Source organism: Pelodiscus sinensis, chromosome 14 (genome assembly GCF_052426305.1).
Source record: "Pelodiscus sinensis isolate ZL-2025 chromosome 14, ASM5242630v1, whole genome shotgun sequence".
Taxonomy (NCBI): Eukaryota; Metazoa; Chordata; order Testudines; family Trionychidae; genus Pelodiscus; species Pelodiscus sinensis.
Window position 1 is genome coordinate 19,015,655 of NC_143065.1, and position 15,408 is coordinate 19,031,062.

General features: G+C 44.8%; 1 protein-coding gene across 13 annotated transcripts in view; it reads left to right on the plus strand.

Annotated features, from left to right (window-relative positions):
* CCPG1 (cell cycle progression 1) overlaps window positions 1-15,408 on the plus strand; it is a 98,648-nt gene that overhangs the window by 56,080 nt on the left and 27,160 nt on the right. For all 13 annotated transcript variants that reach the window (XM_075897274.2, XM_075897278.2, XM_075897279.2 and 10 more), the window contains one exon: window positions 14,027-14,281. In XM_075897274.2, the coding sequence (XP_075753389.1) occupies window positions 14,027-14,281 (255 nt within the window). The remainder of the gene's footprint in view (window positions 1-14,026; window positions 14,282-15,408) is intronic.

A 15,408-nucleotide genomic window follows, 5' to 3' on the forward strand; every position in this document is an offset into this window, starting at 1 on the left:
CTGGCTAATAGCCTTTTATGGACCTAACCTCCATGAATTTATCCAGCTTCTCTTTAAACTCTATTATAGTCCTAGCCTTCACCGCCTCCACTGGCAAGGAGTTCCACAGGTTGACAACACGCTGTGTGAAGAAGAACTTTCTTTTATTAGCTTTAAACCTGCTACCCATTAATTTCATTTGGTGTCCTCTAGTTCTTCTATTATGGGAACTAATAAATAACTTTTCTTTATCAGCCCTCTCCACACCACTCATGATTTTATAGACCTCTATCATATCCCCCCTCAGTCTCCTCTTTTCTAAACTGAAAAGTCCCAGTCTCTTTAGCCTCTCCTCATATGGGACCCGTTCCAAACCCCTAATCATTTTAGTTGCCCTTTTCTGAACCCTTTCCAAGGCCAAAATATCTTTTTTGAGGTGAGACCACATCTGTACACAGTATTCAAGATGTGGGCGTACCATAGTTTTATACAGGGGCAGTAAGATATTCTGGGTCTTATTTTCTATCCCTTTCCTAATAATTCCTAGCATCCTATTTGCCTTTTTGACCACCGCTGCACACTGTGTAGAAGTTTTCAGAGAACTGTCCACGATAACTCCAAGATCTCTTTCCTGATTTGTCATAGACAAATTAGCCCCCATCATACTGTACGTATAGTTGGGGTTATTTTTCCCGATGTGCATTACTTTACACTTATCCACATTAAATTTCATTTGCCATTTTGTTGCCCCATCACTCAGTTTGGTGAGATCTTCTTGGAGTCCCTCACAGTCTGCTTCTGTCTTGACTATCCTAAACAGTTTGGTATCATCTGCAAACTTTACTACGTCACTGCTTACCCCTTTCTCCAGATCATTTATGAATAAGTTGAAAAGGATTGGTCCCAGGACTGACTCTTGGGGTACACCACTAGTTACCCCTCTCCAATCTGAAAATTTACCATTTATTCCTACCCTTTGTTTCCTGTCTTTTAACCAGTTCTCAATCCAAGAAAGGACCTTCCCTCTTATCCCATGGCCTTACACAAGAGCCTTTGGTGAGGGACCTTGTCAAAGGCTTTCTGAAAATCCAAGTATACTATATCTACTGGATCCCCCTTGTCTGCATGCTTGTTAACCCCTTCAAAGAACTCTAATAGATTAGTAAGACCGGATTTCCCTTTACAGAAACCATGTTGACTTTTGTCCAACAAATTATGTTCTTCTGCATGCTTCACAATTTTATTCTTTACTATTGTTTTGACTAATTTGCCCGGTACTGAAGTTAGACTTACCAGTCTGTAATTGCCAGGATCGCCTCTAGAGCCCTTTTTAAATAGTGGTGTCACATTGGCTACCTTCCAGTCATTAGGTACGGAAGCCGATTTAAAGGATAGGTTACAAACCACAGATAATAGCTCAGCAATTTCCCATTTAAGTTCTTTTAGAACCCTTGGATGAATGCCATCCGGTCCCGGAGATTTGTTAACATTAAGTTTTTCTATTTGTTCCAAAACCTCCTCTAATGACACTTTAATCCGGGACAGTTCCTCAGATTCATCACCCACAAAGGACAGTGCAGATTCAGGAATCTCTCCAACGTCCTCAGCCGTGAAGACTGAAGCAAAGAAATCATTTAGTTTCTCCGCAATGGCTTTATCGTCCTTGATTGCTCCTTTTATAGCTCAATCATCTAGGGGACCCACAGGTTTTTTAGCAGGCTTCCTGCTTCTAATGTACTTAAAAAACATTTTGTTATTTTTTTGAGTTTTTGGCTAGCTGTTCCTCAAAATCTTTTTTTGCTTTTCTTATTACATGTTTACACTTGATTTGACAGTGTTTATGTTCCTTTCTATTTATCTCACTAGGATTGGACTTCCACTTCTTAAAAGATACCTTTTTGTCCCTCACTGCTTCTTTTACATGGTGGTTCAGCCACGGTGACACTTTTTAGGTCTCTTGCTATGTTTTTTAATTTGGGGTATACATTTAAGTTGGGCCTCTATTATGGTGTCTTTAAAAAGTTTCCATGCAGCTTTCAGGGATTTGGCTCTAGTCACTGTGCCTTTTAATTTCTGTTTAACTAACCTCCTCATTTTTGTGTAATTCCCCTTTTTGAAATTGAATGCCAGGGTGCTGGACTGCTGAGGTGTTCTTCCCACCACAGGAATGTTGAATGTTATTATATTATGGTCACTATTCCCAAGCGGTCCTGTAACGGTTATATCCTGGACCTGATCCTGCACTCCACTCAGGACCAAATCGAGAATTGCCTCTCCCCTTGTGGGTTCCTGCACTAGCTGCTCCAAGAAGCAGTCATTTAAGCCATTGAGAAATTTTATCTCTGCTTCTCTTCCTGAGGTGACATGTATCCAGTCAATATGGGGGTAATTAAAATCCCCCATTATTATAGAGTTCTTTATTTTGGTAGCCTCTCTAATCTCCCTCAGCATTTCTATGTCAGTATCGCTGTCCTGGTCAGGTGGTCGGTAATATATCCCTACTGCTAATTTCTTATTATTGGAGCATGGAATTTCTTTCCATAGCGATTCTATGGAACATGTTGATTCACTTAATATTTTTATTTCATTTGATTCTACATTATCTTTCACATACATTGCCACTCCGCCACCCACCCGGCCTGCTCTGTCCTTTCTATATATTTTATATCCCGGTATGATTGTGTCCCACAGATTTTCCTCATTCCACCAGGTTTCAGTGATGCCTATTATGTCAATCTCCTCATTTAATACTAGGTACTCTAGTTCACCCATCTTATTAGTCAGACTCCTAGCATTTGTGTACAAGCACTTTAAAAATTTGCCACTGGTTATTTGTCTGCCCTTCCCTGATGCATTGGATTCCTTTGTATGCGGTTGTTTGTCAGCTCTGGCCCATGGTTTGCCCTCTCCGCTCCTCTTTCCGACTACAGCTTAGAGAACCTCTATCAACGGATTCTCATCTAAGAGAAGTCTCTCTCCGATTTACGTGCATCTCCGCACCAATCGGCTTTCCCCCATCTCTTAGTTTAAAAACTGCTCTACAGCCTTATTTATGTTTAGTGCCAGCAGTCTGGTTCCACCCTGGTTTAGGTGGAGCCCATCCTTCCTGTATAGGCTCCCCCTCTCCCAAAAGTGTCCCCAGTTCCTAATAAATCTAAACCCCTCTTCCCTACACCATCGTCTCATCCACACATTGAGACTCTGAAGCTCAGCCTGCCTACCTGGCCCTGCGCGTGGAACTGGAAGCATTTCCGAGAACGCCACCATAGAGGTCCTGGATTTCAGTCTCTTTCCTAGCAGCCTAAATTTGGCCTCCAGCCTAAATTTGGCCTCCAGGACATCTCTCCTACCCTTCCCTACGTCATTGGTACCTACATGTACCACGACCACCGGCTCCTCCCCAGCACTACACATAAGTCTATCTAGATGCCTCGAGAGATCCGCAACCTTCGCACCAGGCAGGCAAGTGACCATACGGTTCTCCCGGTCATCACAAATCCAACTATCTATGTTTCTAATGATCGAATCACCCACTACTAACTCCTGCCTCTTCCTAACTGGCATTCCCTCCCCATCAGAGGTATCCTCAGTGCGAGATGTTAGACTTACTGGTCTGTAATTTCCAGGATCACCTCTACAGCCGTTTTTTAAATATTGGGATCATGTTATCTATCTTCCAGTTATTAGGTACAGGAGTTGATTTAAACGATAGGTTACAAACCACTGTTAATAGTTCCGCAATTTCACATTTTAGTTCTTTCAGAGCTCTTGGATGAATGCCATCGGGTCCCGGTGACTCGTTAGTATTAAGTTTATCAGTTTGTTCCAAAACCTTGTCTAATGACACCTCAATCTCGGACAGTTCTTCTTGCGGGGATCAGGTTGTGGGCTGTTTCAGTGCTATGTAGACTTTCTGTTTCAGGTTGGAATATGAGCACTAGGTTCTTCTTCGAGCAGTGTCCCATGGATGCTCCACTGTAGGTGTCGGGCTTGTCCCGGCACCGCAGATCGGAGATCTTTTCTAGCCGTAGTCTGCCAGACCACGCATGCACGAAGCCTGGCTCATGGCTTTTCGCGCTGTTTGAGCGTTGATGGTCCGGTTCCCGCCAGTTCCTCCTGACTGTCCTCGGCCATGGACGGATTAACGTCTCTCCTGTGAACCCTGTTCACTAACACAGAGAGAGATCACCAATAATTATTATATACATAGTTTAAAAGTTATAGTTATAATTCTTCCTATAGTTAATAGTTCTAGTTGTTTTAAAAAAAAAAATCTCTCTCTTCAGTAGTTAGTTTATTCTTCTCAAATGCCGGGATTCAAGAAGTGCGGCGAATGCTGTGAGGCAATGCCTGCCTCTGATGGCCATTCCCTGTGCATTAGGTGCCTTGGGGAAGGCCACACATACCCCAAAAATGTCCCCATTGCTCCAAGCTGACAGCCAGAGCAAGACGGGACAGGGACATGCGCCTAAAGATTCTCTTATTTGACAAAGCTCTACAACCCGAGGCCAAACAATCTAAGGGGCACGCAGAGCAAACTAAAAAAATGAAGAGGAAACCATCTCCAGCGCGATCCCTTCCACCCTCAAGATCGGGTGCAGGTGACAAGCCAGGGACATCAACGGCACCGCCCGTAAGCGTTGCGGTGGCGCCTAAAGACAGCTGGAGTAAGTCGGCTCCGAGCCCTTCTATATCGGGCTCCACTGTCTCAGCCGTTCCCTCAGTCTCCAAACCACTTCCAGGGACTTCCACGGCTTCGAGAACCGCTGCCGGCGCGGAACGTTCCCCGGCACCAAGCTGCTCCCCAGCACCGAGTTGCAGCCGCTCCCCGGCACCGAGACGCTCCCCGGCACCGAGACGCTCCCCGGCACCGAGACGCTCCCCGGCACCGAGACACTCCCCGGCACAGAGATGCATGTCCAAGCTGCCTGCGGAGCTGAGCCATTCCTCAGTGCAGGAGCGTACTTCGGCACCAGCTCATTCTAGACGATCACCAAAACAAATGCCGAAACCTTCGACAAGGCGACGCTCAGTAACTCCTGAACATCCTCATTCTACATGGTCGGCACCGAATTGATCATCGCCTCCCATGAAGCAACAAAAGCTTAAACGTTCCCCGTCATCGAGCGTACCGGCACCGAGCCATCCTTCGGCACCAGAAGGATCGTCACATCACAGACTTCCCTTAGAAGGACGTCCACCGGCACCGTGGTGGCCTTCTCTTTTGAGACGATCCCCGGAACTGAGACAATCGTCGGTGCTGAGACAATCAACTGTGACGACGCGGACCACCTCGGCACGGACTTCTCCAATACCAGTGGAGATAATTCCTCACTCTGTGCTTTCCACTCCAACTTCCTCTCCTCTGGAACAGTTGCTGGCACCACCTGCCCATACATCTCGGAGATTATCTTCTTTCTCACCAAGCCCTGAGTTCTCTCCTGAAGTACGTTCACCATCTCCGGCGTACTCTGAATACTCTCGTACTGGACAAATCTCGCCACGATCCGGTCATTCCTACCACCATGATCATCATTCACCCAGTCGCAGCACATATTACAGAGGAAGGTCACGATCACCAAGATCGCCCGCGGTTTCAACCCATTCGGGATATTCCAGGAGATCCCGTCGTTCCCCGTCGCCCTACTATCACCATAGGTCATCCTCTCATCAGCACCGGTCCCCTCAAACCTCTCTCATTCAAAAGCACCACGCTCCCCCTGCCCCTTCAAGGCCACCAACTCCCTCCGGGTCTCCTTCTCACACGAGACAACCTCTTCCTGTTCGGGATCCCGAACCTGATCAATCACCCATGCATCATTCTTCATCGTCACCAGACAATGCAGTTTTTCAAGGAGACACCTCACCATCGGACGACCTACGCCAGTTTCAGGAGCTGTTTAAGAGAGTGGCGGAGAGTCAAACGTGCAGCTGGGGAACGTGGAACAAAAACAACACCATCTCCTCCGTAATATCAAACACACTCACCAGCCCAAGATTTCGTTGCCACTGGACGCGGCCATTCTTGAAATTGCGGACGATATTTGGCAGCTGCTGGCATCCGCCCCGCCGACGAATAAGAAGGCGGATAAAAAGTATTTCGTCCCCGCAAAGGGGATGGAATTTCTCTTTACCCATCCACAGCCTAACTCCTTGGTTGTGAATGCAGTACAGCAAAAGGCAAAGATGCCACAACACAAACCTACTGCCGCAGACAGAGACAGTAAGCGTCTCGATTTATTCGGACGTAAAGTTTACTCCTCGGCAACACTCACTTTACGAATGGCCAATTATTCCGCATTGTTGGCGAATCACAACTTCGACAACTACGCCAAGCTTGTACCGCTGCATCAACATCTTCCAGAGGCGAAACGAGACATTTTAAAGGCTGTAATACAAGAGGGCTACGCAGCCTCTGGAACGGCCTTACATATTGCCCTGGATACAGCTGACGCTGCAGCACGCACGACTGCTACATCGGTCGTTATGCGCAGAGCATCCTGGCTGCAACAGTCCTCTGCTCCCAAAGACCTCTTCTCGAATGTCGAGGACCTACCCTTTGACAGGCAGAATCTCTTTTCTGATATGACTGACCAACTTCTGCACTCGGGGAAGGACTCCAGAACCACTTTAAAAACACTGGGCATGTACACTCCTCCATGTTGTAGAAAACGATATGCCCCCTACCAAAGGCAGAGGCCCCCCCTACAACAATCTCCTCAGTATAGGCCTCAAGACCAACAAAGAGGTAGACAGCAGCAACAGCGGAGACGCCTGCCGCCCAAAGCAACTTCCCAACAGGGTACCATACAGCAAGTTTGACGCGTCACTCGAGGGGTTGAGAACCATTCCCATTATTACCATTCTGAGTGCTACGAAGGTGATATTTCACCACCGTCTGAGGCCGTACCTCCATCGATGGGCCTACATCACCACCGACAAATGGGTCCTTCAGACAATTCGCCTCAGTTACACCATCCCATTCACGTCGCTACCCCACCCATCCCCCCCTGCCCTGTCCCTTTTCAGGGACCCATCTCACGAGCTCTTGCTCAGGCAAGAAGTTATCAGTCTACTTGCTGTCGGAGCAATAGAGCCTGTTCCGGACGAGTTCAAGGGCAGAGGTTTTTATTCCCGGTACTTTGTAATGGAAAAGAAATCAGGGGGATGGAGACCTATACTAGATCTTCGCGACCTCAACCGTTTCTTACGAAAACAATGGTTTCGAATGGTTACCTTAGCTACAATCATCCCAGCACTTCAGAATGGGGATTGGTTCACATCCCTCGATCTTCAGGATGCATACTTTCACATTGCGATTCATCCGGCACACAGACGATTCCTACACTTCCAAATTGGTACAGACCATTTCCAATACAAGGTCCCGCCGTTCGGTCTCTCATCAGCTCCACGGGTTTTCTCCAAGACCCTGGCTGTAGTGACCGCATAGCTTCGTCATCTACACATAATGATCTTTCCATACCTCGACGATTCTGGGTCTCATTCTCAATGTTCCAAAGTCATAATTGGAACCGCACCAAACAATACAGTTCATAGGCGCTCGTCTAGACTCTATGACCGAGCGTGCATCATTACCGATGGAAAGGTTCCAGACGATGCAGGATTTGATCCAGATTTTGCTCATCAGTCCAACGGTTCCCATACTACGGTGCCTACAGCTTATGGGACACATGGCCTCCACAACATATGTGGTCAAACACGCAAGGTTACATTTTTGATGCCTTCAACATTGGATGGTACGAATCTGTCCCTCCAATGTACGCGATGTCCACAGGACAATAACAGTTCCCACCCAGGTCAAGAAATCACTAGCTTGGTGGACAAGTCCAGACAATCTATTGTCGGGCGTACCCTTTCATCGCCCTCAGCCGTCGGCGCAGTTGACAACAGATGCGTTGCTCATCGGATGGGGCGCACATCTCGGCCCCGAACAAGTGCAAGGCCTATGGTCGCCAGACGAATCGTTGATGCACATCAACTTCCTGGAGCTCAGGGCAGTGTACAAAGCATGTCAACACTTCCTTCCCATCATTTGGGGACAAGTCCTACGAGTCCTTACGGACAATATGACAACTGTTTATTACGTAAACAAACAGGGTGGGGCCAGGTCCCACTCCTTGTGCGCAGAAGCGGTACGTCTATGGAACATGTGCAATCGCCACAACGTCTTTTTAATCGCAGAATATCTCCTGGGCCACCACAATGTAACGGCTGACGCCCTCAGCAGGCATTTTTCTCTCAATCACGAATGGGAGTTACATCCCACAGTGCTCTCGGCGATATTTCAACGATGGGGATTTCCGCTTTGCCACTTCTCACAATGCGAAATGTCCTCAGTATTGCTCGAGAGCAGGAATTGGGCGAAATTCAAAAGGTGACACTTTCCTATACAACTGGGGACGTCACCTACTTTACGCATTTCCACCCACACCCCTGATTCCCAGGGTAGTGGAGAAAATTATTCGAGAAAGGGCCACAGTAATCCTAATAGCCCCCTCCTGGCCCAGGCAAACGTGGTATCCATATCTCCATCGCATGTCGCTACATCCTCCGTGTCCTCTACCAATTTGGCACGATCTGCTCTCGCAAAATCACCGCTCCCTTCTCCATCTGCAGGTGGACCATCTCGCACTCACGGCATGGTACCTAGTTGGTTCCGACAGTCAGAAGTATTATGCTCACAATCTGTCAAGCACATTTTACTAAACAGTAGAAAATTATCTACGCGAACTACTTACCTCTCAAAATGGTCACGCTTCTCATCATGGTTTTTCCAAAAGGATCTGAATCCAGTCTCTACACCTCTGCAGTGTATCCTGGACTACCTTGTACACCTCAAAAATTCGGGCCTTACCTGTGCTTCTATTAGAGTCCATGTCGCTGCAATAGCAGTCTTTCATTAGCCTGTCGACGGATGTTCCGTTTTTTCCCATCCGACAATGAAAAGGTTTTTCAAGGGAATGTCCAACTTGTATCCACATTATACTCAACCAGTGGATCCTTGGGACCTCGAAATGGTCCTGAATTCCCTGACGGGCAAACCCTTCGAACCGCTAGCAACATGCAATCTATATGACCTGTCCATGAAGGTCATTTTCTTGTTGGCAGTTACTTCCGCGAGGAGAGTGAGTGAGCTAGCTGCACTATCAGTCTCTCCTCCCTATACGGTTTTTACACACCAAGCGGTGATATTGCGAACGCAACCATGTTTTCGTCCCAAAGTGATCTCTCGTTTTCACATCAACGAACCTATAATTCTTCCTATTTTCCATCCCAAACCACATGCTTCACCAGAACATGCGCGCTTGCACGCTTTGGATGTCAGACGTGCTCTCGCCTTCTATATTGAGAGAACCAGACCCTTTCGAGTGGTGAACTTGCTACTAATATCAATGGCGGACCGTTCTAAAGGTCGCTCATTGTCCGCTCAATGCATCTCCTCCACTATTGTACAATGCATAAGAACTTGTTATAAACTGCAAAAGAAACCACTGCCTTCGACCCTGAGGGCCCATTCGACTCGGGCGGTCGCTACGTCCACTGCATTCCTCAAGGGAGTTCCCTTGATAGATATCTGTAGAGCTGCTACGTGGTCTTCCAACCTAACCTTCGCTACACATTATGCCATCCCTAATCTCTTAATACCTGATTCGGCGGTGGCAACAGCGGTGTTATCCTCAGCTACGGCATGCTAGCTCCAAACCCTCCTCCATTCGTGAGCTACTGCTGTACATTCACCTACAGTGGAGCACCCATGGGACACTGCTCGAAGAAGAAAAAGAAGTTACTCACCTTGTGCAGTAACGATTGTTCTTCGAGATGCATGTCCCGTGGGTGCTCCACAACCTGCCCTCCTCCCCTCTTCGGAGTTTTCTATACTTTGTATCTTTCAGAGCAAGAGGCAGGAGGAACTGGCGGGAGCCAGACCATCAACGCTCAAACAGCGCGAAAAGCCACGAGCCGTACTTCGCGCATGCGTGGTCCGGCCAGACTACAGCTAGAAAAGATCTCCGATCTGCGGCGCCGGGACAAGCCCGACACCTACAGTGGAGCACCCACGGGACACGCATCTCGAAGAACAATCGTTACTGCACAAGGTAACTTCTTTTTCCTGCAGGGTGGGAGGGTTCCAAAGCTTGGGCGTTAGTCCAGGTCAGAAAGTCTGTACAGCAATGAAATAATCCTGTAGGCTGATCCCCTGCAAGCCCAAGTCGGCTGGCATGGGCCAATCACGGAAGTCTAGTTGCTAGATAGATAGATCTTTTGAACAGTTTCTTTTCTGCTAACTGAAAACCAATCTGGACAATACCATGTGTTACAGGTTGGACTTGCATGATCCAGCATCCTTGCGATCTGACTGATCCTATTGATGGATTTTGCCAGACCAAGGGAGGTCTTCCTGCCCGTCCCCTCTCCGCTTCTGCCACTGGCCCATCCCAGTCCTGGTTTTGCTACAGACTGGAGGCTGGCTTCCTCCCTGCTGCCAGCACCGCGGCCTCGTGCTGGGCTTCCCGGCTCATAGGACTCCCTGTCCCCAACCCTACATCGGGATTCTCTAGCTATGTCTAAACTGTAGGCGTCTTTTGGAAGAAGCTTTTCTGGAAGAGATCTTCCAGAAAAACTTCCAAAAGAGAGTGTCCACATTGCAAAAGCGCATTGAAAAAGCAATCTGCTTTTTAGAGAGATAGCATCCATTTAGTGTGGACATGAGCTCAAATTGCAGCTATGTTTACTAGGGGTGGAATGGTCACAAAGGCACCTGTGCTTTTTTCTTTTTCCTCTTCTTTTGAAAGAACTCCCTCTTCCCCATCCATACATGCCTTTTTCTTAAAGAGCTCTTTCGGAAAAAGGCTTCTTCGTCGTAGAATGAGGATTACCAATGTCGAAAAAACCTCTCTGTTCTTTTAGTTTTCTTTTAGAAGAACAATTGAAGTTTTCCAAAAAAACTCTGTAGTGTAAACATACCCTCTGATCATGAAACATCATGGACCCAGCGAGTCTCAGTTAATAGAGGATCAACTGTAATCTGTCAAGCCATTTATTATCTTGTGAAATATTTTGTTTCTAAGTATGTATCAACAGAACATGTGCATTTGTGTCTGAGCACCACACTGAATTCTCACCTGATTGAACCATTTCGGAATGTTTGCTTTCCTCCTCCTCCATTGTTGAAGTGCATATCTACTTAAATTATTCTATAAAAGATCTTCTTTGTTAAATTTAAATTGATTGAAAATGGTTGAACTCGGTTCGTTTTTCCTTTGAATGCATATAAATATTGCTTAATTAGGGATACAAATTGAAATGTATGATCTAATGAGCAGAAAATTCACTTTCACAATCTAACATGCTACTTTTCCATGGAAGCCCCAAACAGTGTATCTTTGCATTCTAGGTGTTACTGTTTGGTAATCTCTTTCAGCATGGTCCTGATTAGCCCTGCTGTTATGTCTGGAAAAATTAGAATTTGGGTATTATTTTCATTGAGGAAACTTAAATTATAATGCTTGGTCTGATAATTGCTGTCATTGCTTGGCATTTTTATCTATCCAGTGTGATTTGCATGTTTTTGCAATTAAGCATGTTTTTGCTTAATTGTGTGGCTGTTACAGTAATGAAATTGTATGTTGACTCATTTTAGCCCCGCAAAGATATTTTTAATTAGATCTTTGTTTGTGGCCTTACTGGTGTTTCTTTGAACTAGGAGAAGAACCACAGAGATACTTGCATCCTGTTTATTTGCTAGTGATACCTTGTCAAGAAACAGTAAATGTTTGATTATGCATATGTAGTAGGGATGTAATATGGTATCCAGTTAAATGATTAACCGATAAGCGCAAGTGGTTACACCCAACCCCTCCCCCCTTGCAGTTCTGTGAGTAAATTTTTTAGCAGGCTGGCAAATCCCAGCAGCTATCCCTACTGCAGCTCTGCACTGAAACTAAACTACTTAGGAGCTGGTAGGTAGGCTAGCTCAGTCCTGCCTTGTAACAAGTCCTGGTAGCTACCTCCATTGCAGCTCTGCATTATAAAAGTATTTTAGGAGCTGGTTAAAAGTAGTGCAGTGTCACAGAGGGGGCAGCTGCCGGGACCCAGTGCGAGCTGGTACTGAACCTGCCTGCCTGCTGGCTCCTAAACTACTTTCAGTGCAGAGTCGCAGCAGGGGTAACTGCCAGGACATGGAACAAGATTGAGCCAGTCTGCCTGTGGACCAGCTCCCAAGCTATTTCAGTGCAGAGCCACAGTGGCTAACGTGCAACTGAAAAAATATTTGTGAGCTATCTGGTTACAGGATTACATGCATTTTAACATTCCATATATATATAGTAAACAAATGATAAAATCTAGTACTGTATACATGCTAAGAACATAAAAATGGCCATACTGGGACACACCAAACCAACCTAGTATCCTGTATGCTGACAGTGGCTAATCCCGGGTGCCACAGAGGGAGTGAACTGAACAGGTAATGATCAAACATTCTCTTTCCTGCCATCCATCTCCCCCTAGTTCTTATATTATGGGAACAAGTAAATAGCTTTACCTTATTCGCTTTTTCCACACCAGTCATGATTTTATAGAGTTCTATCATATCCCCACTTAGTCTCCTCTTTTCTAAGATGAAAAGTCCTAGTCTCTTTAATATCTCTTCACATGGGACCCCTTCTAAATAGGGTTGCCAGGTAGACCCCACTAAAAAACCGGACACGCTTGTCCAGGAGAGGGAGGGGGGGCGGCCAGGAGGGGGGCGGGAAGCAGAGGCCTCTGGTGCCATGCAAAAGCTGGGCTGGGGGGGGGTGGTGGCGGCTGGGAGTGGCCCCCACCCCACCCGGATTTTGCATGTGACCACAGGGTTCCCAAAGCCAACTGTGCTCCGTCTCCCAGTCGCTCCCCTGCCCCGCTTCCCTCCGGCGTCCAGCTGGAAATTCACAAAATACGGGACACTGCACATGTCCAGTATTTTCTGAATTTTTCTGCTGGACAGACGGTGCAAATATCGGACTGTCTGGTAGAAAACCAGACACTGGTAACCCTAGTTCCAAAACCCTAATCATTTTAGTTGCTCTTTTCTGAAGACTTAATGGCAAAATGTATGATTGGTAGCAAGAGTTTTAGTTCCATGGTGCTGAATAGAAGGATCTTAGTGGGGCTCTTTGTGGCTTTTATGTCCTTAGAACTGTGGGGTTCTTTCAGTTGCTGCCTCTGATCTGTGATTATTCAGATCCATTTGCTGAGTCTTCTCCTTTCCTATGTAATAGTGGTTGAAAAGTGGCTTTTAGGGTAGGTGTGAAAAGATTGTGGTAGGGAACTATTCAAGATAGGGAAAAAAGTTGCTATAATAGAGAGCTATTTGTATTAATGATTACTTTATAATCTGCACGTATTTTATATACTAAATGTCCACTCCTATGTCTGCAAATGCTTCCATGAAATGTTTCTTTTGGTTTAGAAAGACAACTGCCACTTCTTTAGAGAATATAATAAAACCGTATTTACTAGAGTGTGTTTTAGTTAGGCTTCTGTTCTAGCAGCTGCTGTACCACCTTTGGCATTAAGCTGTTTTTATATATGAGTGGGGGAAGTTTGACAATTCAGCTCTTCATATATTACAAGAATATGCAATGGGAATAGAAATGAAATTTATCATGAACTTTTATAATTATATTCCATTGTTTTATTTTAAAATCTACAGTTGGCCAAGGAATTGAAAAAACTTTCTAATAAATGGAATTCTCAGGCTTGGGAACTGTCAGGCTGTAGGATGAAACAGAGCTTAATTTTAATCATAAGTGTGTCTTTTCTAAAATGGTATTTGAGGGGAATGAGCAAAATATCAAACACAGCATTCTGAATAAAAAGGAGCTTTTTTCCTCTCACAGTTTGTGCAGTAAATGATGTATTATGTTCTTCAACAGTAAGTGTTAAAATACATTTTTAGTGGGTATGGTATATAGATTTTTAATTAATTTCAATATAGTTTTGATGTAACAAATTCTTTTGTTATAGAGTTGTGTTCACTTTTCAGTTTTCCCACCTCAGCACAGTGATGATGAATCAAGTAGTGATGAAACCAGCAATCGATCCAGTCCCACACTGAGAAGACGGCGTGCAAAGAAGAGGCTAGTTTCTAACTCTGAATCTGAGAGTGGGGCACCTAATGAACAGGAAGCTGAACCTCCTGAAGAGCAGCGACAAAAACGCCAATTTAGTAGCGGCCTTAACAGGTGCATTATATTAGCTTTGGTGATAGCAATCAGCATGGGATTTGGACACTTCTATGGTAAGTACATTAAATTTGAATTTAATTACAAAATTGACAATGGTGTACAAAATGTACATTTGACATACCAGTATGTTGTGATTCAGGTTTTTCATTCAACATATTTATTCATGCCATAGGCTTCATGGGTCACAATGGGTGCTTTTTATTATTCTTTCAGGAGTACAGATTGTACTAACAAGTAACTTTGATTTCTAAATGTTTTGTCCAATACTTTCTTAACTCATATGGTACCAAACTTATGGCACTGTTAACCTAAATATAAATTGTATTAGTATTACTTTGAAAGTCTATATCTTATCCTTACATTAGCCGTTTTTCTTTTATATTTTAAGTTCTTGCAGAAAGGAAATGTTTTGCTCTATTCATAAAGAACCAATTACATTTACTTTACTAAATTATTTACAGTTTGCCAGAGAAAAATGTGGAGTTGGCATTTTTATAGAGAATCTTTAGTTTTTACATTTTGTAAAAAATAAAAACATATACCATGGAATCCCATTTTGCTGATCTAATTGGGACCTGGGCCATATCAGATAATCAGAAATTTGGAAAATAAAGAAGATGGGCTAGCCTCAACTCAGTCTTTCAGCCCCAGGAAGCAGTGGGGCTCCATCTGTAATCTTAAAAATGGTAAATATATCAATAAAACATTGTGTTCAACAGATACCTATATATGTGGTTAGGGAAACTAAAGTTCAGCTCTTCATTTTAATCATAGAAAACTATGGATTTTATGGGGTTTTTAAATCATAGAACACTAGGATCCCTACTTAGTAGTAGTAGTAGTAGGAGGAGTTGTAGTAGTATAAGCCTTTCTTTTCCTATTATTGGTCTTGTGGTAACCCTAATAGTTGCTGACAAAAGTACATGAAGACATTTCTAGCTTCCATCCAGTGATTCATCAATGATGAATGAGAGAACTAGTCATACTTTTATCAAACAATTTGGTGTGTGTCTCACTTTTTATCTTTTGTTTGGAGGGCAAAATATTAAGTAGCACTTGAAAATGTACATAATTCTTAGTGCAGTGTCTCAGTGAATTGACTTCTCCCTGACTTCTTAGCATGGTGTCTAATATTGGTTCTTGTCTGTCCGATTTCAAGCCTGAGTCATAGAGGAACAAC